General features: G+C 41.1%; 1 protein-coding gene across 1 annotated transcript in view; it reads left to right on the top strand.

Moving 5' to 3' along the window:
* The first annotated feature begins 257 nt into the window (after positions 1-257).
* The window catches only part of SLC10A6 (solute carrier family 10 member 6), a 34,040-nt gene continuing 17,751 nt past the window's right edge, over positions 258-16,546 (top strand). The window contains exons 1-3 of the mRNA XM_040237285.1: positions 258-750; positions 12,742-12,860; positions 14,411-14,499. Coding sequence (XP_040093219.1) covers positions 374-750; positions 12,742-12,860; positions 14,411-14,499 — 585 coding nt within the window. The 5' untranslated portion in view covers positions 258-373. The remainder of the gene's footprint in view (positions 751-12,741; positions 12,861-14,410; positions 14,500-16,546) is intronic.

Raw genomic sequence — 16,546 nt, 5'->3', positions numbered from 1 at the left:
TCTGGAGAAATTATGTTTTGCCAACCAGCCTCCTTTCCTGGAACCCAACATGATTGCTGACGGTGCACCAGTTGCTCCACTTGACAATAAGTTTGCTTGTCTCATTTCACTTGAATGTTCACCGGTAAATATCAGTAGATGTGGAAAGCCTTCCTTACCACGGTTTTTTATGTTTCTTGGCCATGATAATTACTGTTATAATACCACTTGTGAATAAATTGACCAAATCAGGATGAATCACCTGGCTGGCCCTTGGCTCCTGGAATGATCTTCCACGTGTGACTTGGTGGCATTATTACAAAATACAGCAGGATAGACCTGCCCAGCCATTACAGCAGGACGTTCATTTGTGATGCTGCCTTAAGGAGATAAGATGAGAGCAAATTGTTCCAGCAGCTCGGCCTGCCCGGCCAACAGTTCGGAGGAGGAGCTGCCAGATGGGATGAAGGCCTACGGGAACCTGGAACTCGTATTCACAGTGGTGTTGGCCCTGATGATCGGCCTACTGATGTTCTCCTTGGGATGCTCTGTGGAGGTCCAGAAGCTCTGGGGACACATCAGGAGACCCTGGGGCATCGCTGTGGGACTGCTCTGCCAGTTTGGGCTCATGCCTCTCATCGCCTACCTCCTGATCATCAGCTTCTCTCTGAAGCCGCTCCAAGCTATAGCTGTCCTCATCATGGGGTGTTGCCCAGGGGGAACCATCTCAAACATTTTCACCTTCTGGGTGGATGGAGATATGGATCTCAGGTAAGTTACATGAGGGAAGCTCAGCTGTCTTTCCCTGCATGGGGTGGGTGTGGGAGGCTTACACGGTTGTGTTAAAAATTCTGCCAATCTAGATAGAGTTTCCAGTGGGAAATATTTTACAGAGACTTGTTCAGTCCCAGAAGGACTTTCATTTTTTTTCCCCCTTGATTTTTGGCCACACCGCACAGCATGTGGGATCTTAGTTCCCAGACCTGAGATCGAACCCACACCCCCTGCAGTGGAAGTGGGGAGTCTAAGCCCCTAAACCACCAGGGAAGTCCCCAGGACTTTCTTTTTGAATTTAAGATTAACTTTGCTGTGATTGTCTTCTGTTTTACTGGCAACTGTTATTCTTTTCTGAGTAAAGAGGTTGGGCTCATACACAGTAGTGAAGTCACGTCTCCTCTTTACCCAGTGGCCCTTCCTAGGCGTGAACTCATTCTCACCGGCACTGGTGGCTTTAACAACAGTCCTAATTTCACAATAGGATCAGACTCCCAGGAAGCAGTTGCTATTGTAGTGGTGGTGATGGTGGTGTGCGCACCAGCACGATGAGGGCCTCGTGACCCTCATGAGCACCTACTTTGTGAGATCAGTATTTTGGGGGATTGGGTAAGGGTGCTTCAAGGGTATCCTGTTTTAAGAGGCCTGCTGAGTTGTCTTGGGGAGTAACACAAAGACTCTTATGACTAAAACTTTTTTGTGGCTTAGCATTCACTAGTAGAATCTCATTCCTTCCATTTAGGTCAATGACCTTGTTTCCAGTTACAGTTACAGTGACCTTGTTTCCAGTACAGTTACCCCGGGGAGTATCCTTCATTTACATTTTAATGAAAATGAGTTAATCACATATATTTTGGAGTACTGGTTTCGATGAGGGGGGAAGAAAGGGCATTTGAGGAAAGGATGGAGTCACAATTGCAAAAATGAAAGGGCTACAAAGCAGTGGTCTTTCTAGAATCTTTGCTTACTTATGAACAGGCTCTTTCACCTTTTGCCCTGGGAAAGACCTACTTATAAATTTAAATCTTGGTTTGATATGTATGCCATTTAGTTGAAATTTATTATACAATGAATGAATGAATCAGAGGTGCTGACTTTGCTGGGAGTTGACGTTAGTGAGTCAGCTGCAGGTATGGGTTTCTAGTTTCCTGCATGTGCTCAATGTTTAGCATATGGAACTTATTTCACCTATAAATTTTAATGGGTTCATGCCAAGCAGACCAATAATTAATTTTCATATGGTTATGTTTTTAGTTACCCACTTATCAAAGATTTAAAATGAATCACTTGCCTCACTCATTTAAACCCTCCCTGCTCAATGTGCACTGCTAATTGAAATTCAGTAAAGCTGACCATTAACATAATAATTGGGAAATGATAAATATTCTTTACACAAAGTCTATATAACAGTGATAAATTCCAGGGACTGCAAGTTTTGGGAAAGAAAAAGGACACATATTTATTAAGTACCCTGAACAGGCATGAGATTGATGCTTTCATATATGGTCTTTCTCTTCTTCCTTGGCCCTCAAAATAACCTTGTAAACGACCTTTTATAATTCTGAATTTTATAGCTGAGAAAATTGTGTCTCAGATTGGTTAAGTAGATTGCCAAACGCTACAAATTGAACATGGCAAAATTCAGATTTAAAGTCACAGCTGTTTCTCATCAGTCTGCAATTTAGGCACTTTCTTCAATGCTATTTATTAGCACAACTAGATCTTCTGAGTATGAGCATAAATCTCTGGAAAAAATTTTTTATTGAAGTATAGTTCCTTTACAATGTTGTGTTAGTTCCTGCTCTACAGCAGAGTGAGTCAGCTATATGTTTACCTAAATCACTTTTTTGAATTTCCATTTAGGTCACTTAGAGCACTTTAGGTCATTTAGAGCATTGAGTTGGAGAAGGAAATGGCAACCCACTCCAGTATTCTTGCCTAGAGAATCCCAGGGAGCCTGGTGGGCTGCCGTCTCTGGGGTCACACAGAGTCGGACATGACTGAAGCGACTTAGCAGCAGCAGCAGCAGCAGCAGAGCATTGAGTAGCGTTCCCTATGCTCTATGGTTCGTTTTCATTAGTTATCTATTTTATACATAGTAGTGTATATCAATCCCAATCTCCCAGTCCGTCCTAAACCCCTTCTTTCCTGCTTGGTATCTGTACCTTTGTTCTCTACATCTGTGTCTCTGTGTCTGCTTTGCAAACAAGTTCACCTGTACTATTTTGCTAAATTCCACATATATGTGTTAATACAGTATTTGTTTTTTCTCTTTCCGACTTACTTCACTCTGTGTGACTGTCTCTAGGGCCATCCATCTCTCTGCAAATGGCACAGTTTTGTTCCTTTCTGTGGCTGAGCAGTATTCCATAGTATATATGTACCACATTTTTATGCATTCCTCTGCTGATGGACATTTAGGTAGGAGCATACATCTTTAAACAGTCTTCTTAAATACCTCTGGGAAAGAGAACATTTATCTTCATCTCTTATTAGCCAACATTATAATAAAAGCACCAATAATAGGAAGTCTGTAAAAGGTAAAGCTCATTTTACTTTACTTAATTAGCTTTTAACTTTGGTCAAATTATTTAACCTGTAAGCCTCATTTGTAAAATGGGGTTAAAATTTCCTATTCCCCTTGAGATTGTATTTTAAGTAGGAAATACATATACAGGGTGCCAGGCACATAGTAGGTACACAGTGAATATTAGCTATTTCCCCCTTTTTCTTATAAAATTTTGATTTCAAGCCTCACAAACAAAGAAACAAAACAAAAATCAAGTAAAAAAAATTTTAATTCCAAGAAATGAACTTTTAAAATGGGGACTAAATACTAGATTTTCAAAAGCTTATAGATACAAGAGTAATAAATATTAATTTTCTATAAAAATTATAAATTGGAAACTCAGTATTATTGACTGAAACAGTATTCATGTTCATTGCTTTTCTTACTTGATTACCAACAAAAATAACTTTTAAGCAAAACTCAGTAGACAATCACTGATAGGAATTCTGTTTTTCACACTGGATGAAATCCAAGAGCATTTAGCGCAGCATCTGGTAGCTCAGATGGTAAAGAACCCACCTGCAATGAAGGAGACCCAGGTTTGATCCCTCGGTTGGGAAGATCCTTTGGAGAAGAGCATGGCTACACACTCCATTCTTCTTGTCTGGAGAATTCCGTGGACAGAAGAGCCTGGTGGGCTGCAGTCCATGAGGTTGCAAAGAGTCAGACACAGCTGTTTCTGTATTCTGAGTGTCTGATGCTGACCTCAGTCCTCTTCCCAGTCACTTGGCTCATCTTCTTAGCAGCCCTCTGTGACTCCGTCCACGCTTCTCTTCCTCCGCTCAGCCCTGTGGCTCCTACTGTAGCCCAGCCTCTTGGTGTCACGCAGCGCGTGGCTTCCTATTTCTCCACTGTCACCACCTCTATTCAGGCCCCACAGTTCCTTTCTTGGCCAGTTGCAGCACCTTCACAATGTACTCTCTGCCTTCCATCTCTCCATCATGGTTTTGTAGTAAGTGGTTAAGATAGGCTCTGAGATTTGACTGCTTGTCTTTATATCCTGACTTGGGACCTCTTTTTTATAACTAGAAATCATAGTAGTTCCTTTGTGGTATTGTGAGGAGAAAAGGAATATATACATATAAAGGCTTTTCAACACCTGCTAAATTGAATAGAATCTAATTCAAGCCTAATGGACTTCTGTAGGTTTATTTTCCATTAACCCCTTAAGCACAGCTGGTCTATAGTAAGAATGGACTACTAACTGTTCTTTAAACATATCCCACACATAAAAAATTTTTCTTAAATTTATTTATTTAGCTGTGCCTGGTCCTTTTGCAGCATGTGGGAGCTTTAGTTGCATCATGTGGGTCTAGTTCTCCAGTTCAGTTCAGTTCAGTCGCTCAGTCGTGTCCAACTCTTTGCGACCCCATGAATCACAGCACGCCAGGCCTCCCTGTCCATCACCAACTCCTGGAGTCCACCCAAACCCATGTCCATTGAATCGGTGATGCCATCCAACCATCTCATCCTCTGTCATCCCCTTCTCCTCCTGCCCCTATCCCTCCCAGCATCAGGGTCTTTTCAAATGAGTCAGCTCTTCGCATCAGGTAGCCAAAGTATTGGAGTTTCAGCTTCAACATCACTCCTTCCAATGAACACTCAGGACTGATCTCCTTTAGGATGGACTGGTTGGATCTCCTTGCAGTCCAAGGGACTCTCAAGAGTCTTCTCCAACACCACAGTTCAAAAGCATCAGTTCTTTGGTGCTCAGCTTTCTTTATAGTCCAACTCTCACATCCATACAAGACTACTGGAAAAACCATAGCCTTGACTAGACGGACCTTTGTTGGCAAAGTAATGTCTCTGCTTTTGAATATGCTGTCTAGGTTGGTCATAACTTTCCTTTCAGTTCTCCAACCCGGGATTGAATCTGGGCCCCCCACGTTGGGAGCTTGAAGTCCTAGTCAGTTACTAACTCGGTCATCTTGACAGGTCATGTAAATTTTGTATGCTTTAATTTCATCAGGGAAACCCACTTCTAAAATAGGGAAAAATATAAGCTACCTCACTGGTTGTTGCATGGATTGAATGAGACAATATACATACATACACGCACATATATATATGTATATATATATAGTTATTATTATTATTATTATTATTTGGGTTAGGCAAAAGAACACTGTGTCAGAGGTCTGTGTTTTAGGTCCTGCTCAAGGAGCTGTGTGTCTTTGAGCAATTTGCCTTTCTGGACTGTTTCCTCATTTGTGAAAGTAATGGGTTAGACTCTCTGAGGTCCCTTTTCCTTTTCTTTTCATTGTAGTTTATTGCAGGATATTGAATATAGTTCCCTGTTTTATACAGTAGGCCCTTGGTGACCCATTCTATATATAATAGTTTGCATTGGCTACTCCCAAACTCCCAATCCGGCCCTTCCCTGCTACCTCCCCCTTGGCAGCCACAGATCTGTTCTCCGTGTCTGTGACTCGGCTTATTTCATAGGTAAGTTCATGTCATATGAGGTTCTTTTTTCCATTGTGGTAAATATAGATAGCATAGCAGTTACTGTTTTAACATTTTTAAGTGTACACGCAGTGGCATTAAGTACAATCAGGATATTGCAGGATCTGTTCCCCAACCAGGGACTGAATCTGGCTCCTGGCCTCAATAGCCTGGGATTCTAGCCACTAGGCCACCTGGGAATTCTAGTTTGATAACTTTTGATGTACGAAGTCTGTTCTTCCCTGAGGACATGTTTTTGTCCTCAGCAGCAAAGAAAGAATTCTGGGCGCTCATAGTGGTAGAGCCTAAAGAGTCAGCGGCCAATTTTGACTTTAAAGAAGCTCTTGATCCTTCAGCAGAGACCCTGAAAATAGGACTTCAGATTCTTCAGGTCTGCTTAACAGGGCCTGGTGGAGAACTGAAGAGAAGAGAGACAAAACTGATATTGAATCCATGTGACTTAGTATAAGTTTCTGTCTGTAACTCTACATACTTTAGTATTTTTTTCCTAATGAAAATAATAGCCACACATAGAGTTGTTTTATAGATGAAAAGAGAAAAATGTATGTAATGAAGTCTTAGCATGTAGTACTCAATAAATGCTGATTACTGTTCTTGAGAAGCAGCAGACAGGAGTAATGTTTATATTTGGGGATGAAAAACCTGGCCTGGAACCTATATCTCTAGGGCCCAGTCTGTCAATCTGATCTTATAGTGTATTCCATGTCCATCTGGCTAGCTAGATAATTTTATAAATGTTTTTTTTTTTTTTTCAGTGGGAAAGCAAAGGTATTCTCTCACAGTTTTGAGTATCAGCGTTCCAGAGTTTATTGGTTTCAAGCTAAAAACCATTGAATAATTTAAACTCATTGCAAAGTAGTATACCCATGGACACTACACTTTAGTATAATGTACAGATATGTAATTTCCATGTTTTAAAGGAGGTTCAGGGTTTCCCTGTTTGTCAGGACTTGTTGAATCTGTCTCATTATTCTGTATAATAGTTTGTGGACGGTGATGCCATTCTGCTTAGTGCAAGTGGAATCTTGTTATACTGCAGTCAGATTTTGCCAACAATTTTCCTTGGTGAATAGCTGAGAGACCCAGTTGGCCACTTTGTCTGCTTATGCTGCGTTGGAATTTCGTGGCAGTAAAACAAAAGGTATGACTATGCATCGCACTCATGCACATTCACTGTGTGCTTTTCCAAGCTTTGCTGGTATTTATAATTGTTGGCAGAGCACCAGGGTCCATTGCCATCCATCCATGACCATTACTGTGCATGTGATGGGCATGAGTTGTGTAAAGGGTGGAAATTGTCACCTGTGTAATCAAGGGTATAGAATGAGTCTGATAGAATCTCACAATTTGCTTCCCACAGTCATGAATCCTACCTTTCTGGTGCATGCATCATGCTCAGTGTCTTCAGTCATGTCTCACTCTTTGCGACCCCATGGACTGTAGCCCACCAGGCTCCTCGGTCCATGGGATTTGCCAGGCAAAGGTACTGGAGTGGGTTGCCATTCCCTTCTCCAGGGGATCTTCCCAACCCAGGGATAGAACCTGTGCCTCTTGCCTTACAGACAGATCCTTTACCCACTGCACCACCTGGGAAACCCTGCCTTTCTGGGACTTGATCCAAAGCCATACAGGTGGGAAATACTATGCTAGTTCTCCAGAAGTTCAAGATCAAAGCGATGCAGTATTGACTTCCTTTCAGCATGTGGTGGTAGGGAGAGCCAGAAATGTAGTAGCGCTATCATAGACTAGGAGTTAGGAAGTGTCCCAGACACACTCTTCTTGGATACAGACATTTGAAAGCCGTGGCAAACTGCTTTTCTTCCTTAATTTGCTCTTCAGTTAGGAAGAAGACTTTGCCCAACTCAAACATTCATTTTTTAAAAAAATTTTATTAACTTATTTAGGCTGTGCTGGGTCTTCATTGCTGGAAAGGTTTTTCTCTAGTTGCAGCAAGTGGGGGCTACTCTAATTGGAGAGCATAGGCTTCTGACTGTGGTGGCTTGTTGTGGCGAACAGGCCCTAGAGCAAAGATCCCAAGGGCTGCAACCAAGACCCAGCACAGCCAAGTAAATAAAAGAAGGCAATAGATCAGTTTCATACCTTATACAATATAAAATATAAATTTTAGATGAGCTGAAAATATAAATGTAGAATATAAACCTATGAAAAAGTAAAAAGTGGGGGCAATCTTTGAAAAACCTCAGGAGAAGAGGGGATCTCTAATGAAACAGGGAACTCAGAAGCCAGGGGGAAAAAATGGACAGATTTGACTACCTCTGTGTTCATTATTTATTGTGGCAAAATTCATAAGCAAAGTTAAAATATAAGCTTGGAAAAATGTTTGTATTACATTTGATGATATGAAATCAACCCTGAATATTCATTGGAAAGACTGATGCTGAAGCTGAAGCTCCAGTACTTTGGCCACCTGATGCGAAGAGATGACTCATTGGAAAAGACAATTATGCTGGGAAAGATTGAAGGCAAAAGGAGAAGAGGGCAGCAGAGGATGAGACAGTTAGACAGCATCACTGACTCAATGGGCATGAATCTGGGCAAACTCAGGGAAATAGTGCAGGACCAGGAAGCCTGATGTACAGCAGTCCATGGGGTCACCAAGAGTTGAACATAGGTTAGCAACTGAACAACAACCCTACTTTTAAAATAGCTCCTGCAAGTTGAGAAAAGAAAAATTGGACAAGCAGGGCTGTTGTGAGGGGGTTTCCAAGAGGCTAGTAAACATTGGAAAGCACAACCTCGTAGAGAATCAGATGTATAACAAAAGAAGAGTGAGATGCATTATTCAGTGTTCTCATGGGAAGTAGAAGGGATTGATCACCTCCAGTATAGGGAAGACTGTGAAATATAATAAAATTTTTTGAAAGTAATCTGGTAGTATCTATTAAAATGAAAAACAGGCTTTTGACATAGTGATTCAACTTTGGAGAATCTATTCTACAGAAGGAAAAGAATTATTCAAGTAAAATATGTGTAAGAATGCTTATTATAACATTTTTTATAACAGAAGAAAACTCAAAGCAATTTTTCATCATTAATGGAGTAATTGAGGAAATTTTGGCCTATTTATGTTGCAGTTCTTTTGAAAAAAAAAAAAATGAGTTTCTTATATCTGTTGTCCTGAAAATGACTGTGATATTAAGTGGAAAAGAATGCAAAAGCAACGAAGCTACAGAGTAAGTTGTATTGTGTGATTGCTCTAAAAAGAAAAAAGAATAAACCTCTATTCAATGAACAAGCAACCATGAAATAGGAATGTTTAAATGAAAACAGAGAGGAGAAGGATGATACTTGTGAATTAAGTCTAGTTTTCTGAAAGGGTCATCAGTCAGCCAAATATTTGACAGTGCATCTTTGGGTTAGATTCCCAGATGGGGGATTGTTGAACCAAAGGGTAAACACATGTGTAATTTTGCTTGCTGTTGTTATTCAGTCACTAAGTTGTATCTGACTCTTTGCAATCCCATGAACTACAGCACGCCAGGCTTCTCTGTCCTTCACTATTTCCCGGAGTTTGCTCAAACTCATGTTCATTGAGTCATTGATGCCAACCAACCATCTCATCCTCTGTCCCCTTCTCCTCTTGCCCTCAATCTTTCCCAGCATCATGGTCTTTTCCAAAGAGTCAGCTCTTTGCAGGTGGCCAAAGTTTTGCTAGATGTTGCCAAACTCCTTCCAGGTTTTGTGCCATTTTGCATTTCTACTGGCAATGATTGAGAGTATAGAATGAGTATTTATTTCGCCATGCCACATGGCATGTGGGATCTTAATTCCCTGACCAGAGCTTGAACCCGGGCCCCCTGCATTAGAAGCATGGAGTCATAACCACTGGACCATCAGGGAAATTCCCAGAAGGAGTATTTTTAATATCACTGAAGTATAATGATTGCTGCTTTTCTGGGAGTATAAGCATTCTTCTGATTGTTGTTGTTCAGTCACCCAGTCATGTCCAACTCTTTGCGACCCCATGGACTGCAGCACGCCAGGCCTGCCTGTCCCTCACCATCTTCTGGAGTTTGCTCAAGTTCATGTCCATTGCGTTGGTGATGCCATCCAACCATCTCATCCTCTGATTCCGTCTTCTCCTTCTGCCTTCGGTCTTTCTCAGCATCAGGGTCTTTTCCAATGGAGTTTGCAGAAGATGACCAAAATATTGGAGCTTCAGCATCCTTCCAATGAGTATTTAGGGTTGATTTCCTTTAAGATGGATTGGTTTGATCTCCTTGCTGTCCAAGGAACTCTCAAGAGTCTTCTCCAGCACCACGGTTTGAAAGCATCAATTCTTCAGCACTATGCTTTCTTTACCATCCGGCTCTCACAACTGTTCTTTTGATAGAAAATGTCAAAGTCATCACAGGCAGATTATTTTATAGGCAGGGTACTTAATTAAATGGAAACATTGGTGATTCATAGTATGGGGAGGAATGATGGTTGACCTGCTGGCCTGATCAAGTGCTGAGGACCCTTGCTTTCTCTGCAGCTGACCTTAGCCATGCGAAGGGTCTCTTCCCCCTCTCCTTGGTGGGGTGGGAGGTAGTAAGCCTCAGTCTCTCAGCCATCTGCATCACAGACACAGGTTAGGCATGTACTACGTGCAAGACAGGTTGCTCTGAGAACCTAAATAGTGAATATTAAAACATTCTCTGACTTTCGAGGGCTAGCGTTAAAGTGAACAAACTCTTGCTTTATCCCTGGTTTGTGTTGTATGATGTCTCCTGTGCCTCAGTTAACTAGTAGAGCAGCAGTATTCGTGTCTATAGACAGTTTGTGCATTTGTAAACAGATTGTATAATTTTCTCATTTCCATTTACCTTGCATCCATGCCAAGTTGCTTCAGTTGTGTCCAACTCTTTGCAACCTTATGGAATGTAGCCCGTCAGGTTCCTCTGTCCATGGGATTCTCCAGACAAGAATACTGGAGTGGGTTGCCATGCCCTTCTGCAGGGGATCCTCCCAACCCAGGAATCAAACCCATGCCTCTTATGACTCCTGCATTGGCAGGCAGTTTCTTTTACCATAGGTGCCACCTGGGAGGCTCTTCCATTTATCTTATTTCCCCTAACTTTGAGCTTCCCAGGTGATGCTAGTGGTAAGGAACCTGCCTGCCAATGCAGGCAGATGTAAGAGACATGGGTTCTATCCCTGAGTTGGGAAGATCTCCTGGAGGAGGGCATAGCAACCCACTCCACTATTCTTTCCTGGAGAATCCCATGGTCAGAGGAGCCTGGCAGGCTACAGTCCACAGGGTCGCAAAGAGTCAGACGTGACTTAGCACAGTTTAGTTCAGTTCAGTTCAGCTGCTCAGTCTTGTCCGACTCTTTGCGACCCCATGAATTGCAGCATGCCAGTCCTCCCTGTCCATCACCGATTCCTGGAGTTCACTCAAACTCATGTCCATTGAGTCGGTGATGCCATCCAGCCATCTCATCCTCTGTTGTCCCCTTCTCCTCCTGCCTTCAATCCCTCCCAGCATCAGAGTCTTTTCCAATGACTCAGCTCTTTGCATGAGGTGGCCAAAGTATTGGAGTTTCAGCTTTAGCATCAGTACTTCCAAAGAACACCCAGGACTGATCTCCTTTAGAATGGATTGGTTGGATCTCCCTGCAGTCCAAGGGACTCTCAAGAGTCTTCTCCAGCACCACAGTTCAAAAGCATCAATTCTTCATCACTCAGCTTTCTTCACAGTCCAACTCTCACATCCATACATGACTACTGGAAAAACCATAGCCTTGACTAGACGGACCTTTGTTGGCAAAGTAATGTCTCTGTTTTTGAATATGCTGTCTAGGTTGGTCATAACTTGCCTTCCAAGGAGTAAGCCTCTTTTAATTTCATGGCTGCAGTCACCATCTGCAGTGATTTTGGAGCCCCCCAAAATAAAGTCTGACACTGTTTCCACTGTTTCCCCATCTATTTGCCATGAAGTGATGGGACCAGATGCCATGATCTTCATTTTCTGAATGTTGAGCTTTAAGCCAACTTTTTCATTCTCCTCTTTCACTTTCATCAAGAGGCTTTTTAGTTCCTCTTCACTTTCTACCACACACCTATAATTTTACTGATTCATTTTCTTTTTGATTTTATGACCCAGATAGGGACAAAATCCTATAGACAGAAACAGTAAGCCGGTGAGAAGACCATTGGTCAGAAGGAATAAGCAATCTTGAATATAGCCTGGCATCTTTTGGCTCTGTCCCTGTTTTTTTGAAATAATATAAGACTTCAGGACCCAGATAAGACTTCTTGGCTCCCTCTCTGAATTGATATAAAAGTGGGAAAATTTTGACATCTTAAACCATAGATTAGAAAGTAGATTCCTGGTTGTCAGGGAAGGAGGAAGAAAGGAATGGGGAGGGACTGCTAATGGGGTGGAGCTTCTTTTGGAGGTGATGAAAATATTCTGGAAGTAGAATAGCATAGTCACATTTACTAAAGATACTTTTTTTTTTTAATTGGCTATGTTGAGTCTTAGTTGCGGCACGTGGGATCTATAGTTGTGACACGTGGGAACTAGTTTCTTGTCCAGGGATCAAACATGGGGCCCGTGCACTGGGAGCTCAGTCTTAGCCAGTGGAACACCAGGGAATTCCCCACTAAAGATACTTTAAAATGAAATCTTATTGTCTATGGGTTAGTATAAATAAAGAAGAACTGTATAAGGAAAAAAATGAATCCTTACAGTGACTATCAGAACATTTAGGACAAGAAAATGTTCATAAAATATGAATTAATTGATAGATGACAAGAACTACTGGAAATCTTTTTCTAGACCACAAATCCAGCCATCATTTTTTGAATAGTAAGACAGGAGGGGGTTTCAAGTAAATTACCTTATATCATGTGTAAGAAGTTGTGCCTCAGAAGTTGTTTGGTTAAGGATTAAATCCTTTATTTCAAAACCTCCCTTGTAAGCATGACTTTAATTTTACTTTCAGCATCAGTATGACAACCTGTTCCACAGTGGCTGCCCTGGGAATGATGCCACTCTGCCTTTATCTCTACACCTTGTCCTGGAACCTCGAGCAGAATCTCACGATTCCATATCAGAACATAGGTCTGTATTGGGCTTGTGACATGAAGTAGTAATAGTGATGGTATTAATAACAGCTGTGTTTAGTGTGTGTCTGCTTTATACAGGGGATTCTACATATATCTAATTTAATTCTCCACATAACCCAACAGTATAGATTCTATTACCAGTTCCACTTCTTGTATTTTCAGAAACAGGTGAACTCACTTCACCAAGGTTGTGCACCTGTTAAGTGCAGAACTTGATTTCTAACTCTGGAATCTGACTGCAAAGTCCAAGTTCTTAATGTCTACAAGTGTTTAGTTTTGAAAATAAAGTCCAAAAACTCACTTATTAAAAACAAACAAACTCTCCTTATATAATTCACTAGAAAGTAGTTTGACTCCTTGTGACCCACAGGTTGACTGCATCTCAGTGACTCTTATGAGACCTTAGTTCCCCCAGCTTCATCTGTCACATTGCCTGTGAGCCTCAACTTCTTTACTGATCAACACAAACGATTCTTATTAACTGTTAAAGCATATCCACACATCACAACCACACCCATATCTCCTTCATCATCTCCTTAAACTCTGTCCTTTTTTAAGAGAGCTCTGTGAACTTACTCAGCTTGGAGGAAAACCTTGGTGAGATGATATGTCTATCCTGGTTTGATCAGAATCTTTGAAGAATTGTTAGAAAATGTGGTTCTTGAACTCCAAAGTGTCAATCTGGAGTTTCAGGGGCTTACAACCCATGGCCCATAGTTCAAAACAGAGCCACATCCTGACAGCTGAAGCCCATTGAATTGTAAAATTTGAGTGAAATCTTAATTTAGAAATCATAATTTTATGTGTAACTTCTTCATATTACTAAGATTTAGTATATTTCTGTTTTGATAATATATAATAATAGGCACTTGTGTACAGTTTAAGCCCCAAATATTATAAGCGACTTATGTGGCTTTGGCTAGTATTTCAAGTGAGCAGCTTTGGAACGTGGCCCTGGAAAATGTCAGTGTATGGCTCCATTCAGGCAAGTAGACGTCTACTGTATTGAGCCTGCCTTCAATGTCTTCATTTGCTTGTGTTCACGAAACGATGTATTGATGTGTTTCTCTACATGCCTGTGGGTTACCTGGTTACAAGTGAAAGTATGAGAACTCGCTTTGGTTTCTAAAACAGGTGGTGTGTTTGTTTTGCAAGAGGGATTCTTTGCAAAGCAAATCACTCATTGGCTTCAAATAAGAGAAATAATATAGTTGTGGAGTGGTGACCCCATACACAGCAACCAAAGAATTTTGAAGACACAAAAGGGTCTATCTGTTTTCTAATCTTTACGTTTTCAGTTGTCACTCAAATCCCATATGCTTGTTGAAGGATCCGAGAGAAATATATGATGGCATTCAGTGCTATCATATACCCTTCAAAGACTGTCTTTCAAAGATTAAAAAAATTTTTGGAGGTGGATGCAGAAATAAAATGTTGCTTTAATTAAAGTTTTTATCTAAGTGAAACAGATATAAATTGTTGAGGCCTTGGAGGTAAGGGTAGAGAAAGGATACCTAATGTCTGACAGATGTTTCTTCTCCTCAGGAACCACCCTTGTGTGCCTGATCATTCCTGTGGCCTTTGGTATCTATGTGAATTATAGGTGGCCAAAACAATCCAAAATTATTCTTAAGGTAAGGAATCCCATGGGACATTTCAGACACCAAGACCTGACAAACAGATGTAGGCAATGACCAGAACAAACAGACCAGCAGAATACAGCCCATACCCAGCAATTTTCTTTATGTGCCCTGCATTTTTGTATCCAGTTGCCCTATTTCCTCCAGTCTAGGGCTTGTCTTATCACTTCCGTGGGCCCCTACATTGAGGCTTATGACATCCTGCAAAGCATGGGACTCATGCTTCAGGGGCAGAAAAGCTTAGGCCTGCGTGTGGACAGAGAGTGCCCATTCACTCATAAGACTTCACATGGTGCTCTCCAGCGAAGGCTGCTCAAGGCTGCATGAAATGGGGCCTAATAGGATGTGGCTGGTTTCCTGGAACAGCAGGGAGCAGCGCTGTCTTTCAGAAGCATTCCTGGGGGAGCCTCTAAAGATGGAGTTTGTACACACAAGCAAGGACTTCTGACCACACAAATCACTGTCAGAATGAAATCATCCAGAATGTCTTGAGGAATGATGTGAACTGGGATCTCTTACCTCTTCTTGACTTTCCAGGGTTGTCTTTTTTTGTTTTTTTGATTGAAGTATAGTTGATTTACAATGTTGTGTTAATTTCTGGTGTACAGCAGAATGACTCAGTTTTACATATATGTATTCATTTTTATATTCTTTTTAATTATGGGTTATTCAAGGACATTAAATATAGTTCCTTAGGGTTGTCTTTAGTTTATTGGAGAAACAAGCAAATGTCCTCATTCAATGGCTTTTAAAAATTATCTGGCTTGAAAGAAGGCATTCTCAACAATGGTGTCTCTCCCCTAGGATTCCAAGTATGTATTGTTTTAGAAGATATATGCTTTTACCCTTTTAATATGTGCTGCTTCCATGAAGATTTAAAAAATGTTTTAGTTATTTTTTTGTATTTATAAAGAAAGAAACATTTGGAGCTAAAGAAAGAATTTGGAGCTAATTGGACTTTCAGCAAATGAAATCTCAGCTCCTTTTAGTTTGAGGATTATGCGTCGGTTCAGCTTAAGCTTGGTGCTCTGCTGTACCTGGCAGAACATGCCACTCCGTTCGCCTGCATGGATGCTCTTCTTCACTTTGGCGTGAGACTGAACCACTCCCACCTTCCTCCAGGGGGTGGAGAATGAGAGAAGAGAGGTTGAGAGGCAGACAACTCAATCGGGCACAGGGAACTGGGGGAAGGATGAAATGGTATGCATGTGGATTGGACATGGTGACTTTACTGTTATTTCAGTAGGAGAAAATTTCCTGGGTGGCAGTGGGTGGTTATAATTTTGTTTACAAAACCACAGGAAAGAGTATGATCACGGGAACCTCTTCCTTTTTATTTATTTTTGGCTGTGTTGGTTCTTAGTTGTGACACATGGGTTGCTCTCTAGTTGTGGCACACAGGCTCAGCAGTTGCCCTGTGGAATGTAGGATCTTAGTTCCCTGACCAGGGGGTCAAACCTGTGTCCCCTGCATTGGAAGGCAGATTCTTAACCAATGGACCACCAGAGAAGTCCCAGGAACCTCTTACTTTTCAAGTACTCTATTTTGAATTACTTCCTTAAAAGAGTACCTAACAAAAAAAATAATGATTTTGGCATTTCCAAATCCTCTACTAGTTCATCGGTGTCATTGGAGAAATATTTTCTATATGTTTGTAAAGAGCAAATTCAAAACCCTTTGGCTATTCCATAGGAGTTGTGGCAGAAAATATTTAATAATGGGCATAACTATATTTTAGAGTGTCTTCATTAAAATTAGGATACTTTAATCATTATTTTGGGATGTCTTCATTCTCTGTTCCTAGTCCTCTTTTAATTTTAGATCTGATTCATTTTCTTTTAATTTTAAATTTATTTTTTCAGTTGAAGGATAATTGCTTTATAGAGTTGTGTTGGTTTCTGCCAGACATCAACATAGATTGATTCACTTGCTGGACAAGTTGCTTTTGGTAAATTTTAAACTCTGAGATCCCTCTCTTGGTAGAAAGTTCAGAGGCCTTTGTGTGTTCCAGCATCTTCGGTTAGGCGGAGGCCCAGTGTTT

Source organism: Oryx dammah, unplaced genomic scaffold, assembly GCF_014754425.2.
Source record: "Oryx dammah isolate SB20612 unplaced genomic scaffold, SCBI_Odam_1.1 HiC_scaffold_3, whole genome shotgun sequence".
In the NCBI taxonomy this organism is placed as follows: domain Eukaryota; kingdom Metazoa; phylum Chordata; class Mammalia; order Artiodactyla; family Bovidae; genus Oryx; species Oryx dammah.
Note: the sequence above shows the minus strand (reverse complement) of the source record. Positions and strands in the feature narration are given on the sequence as shown.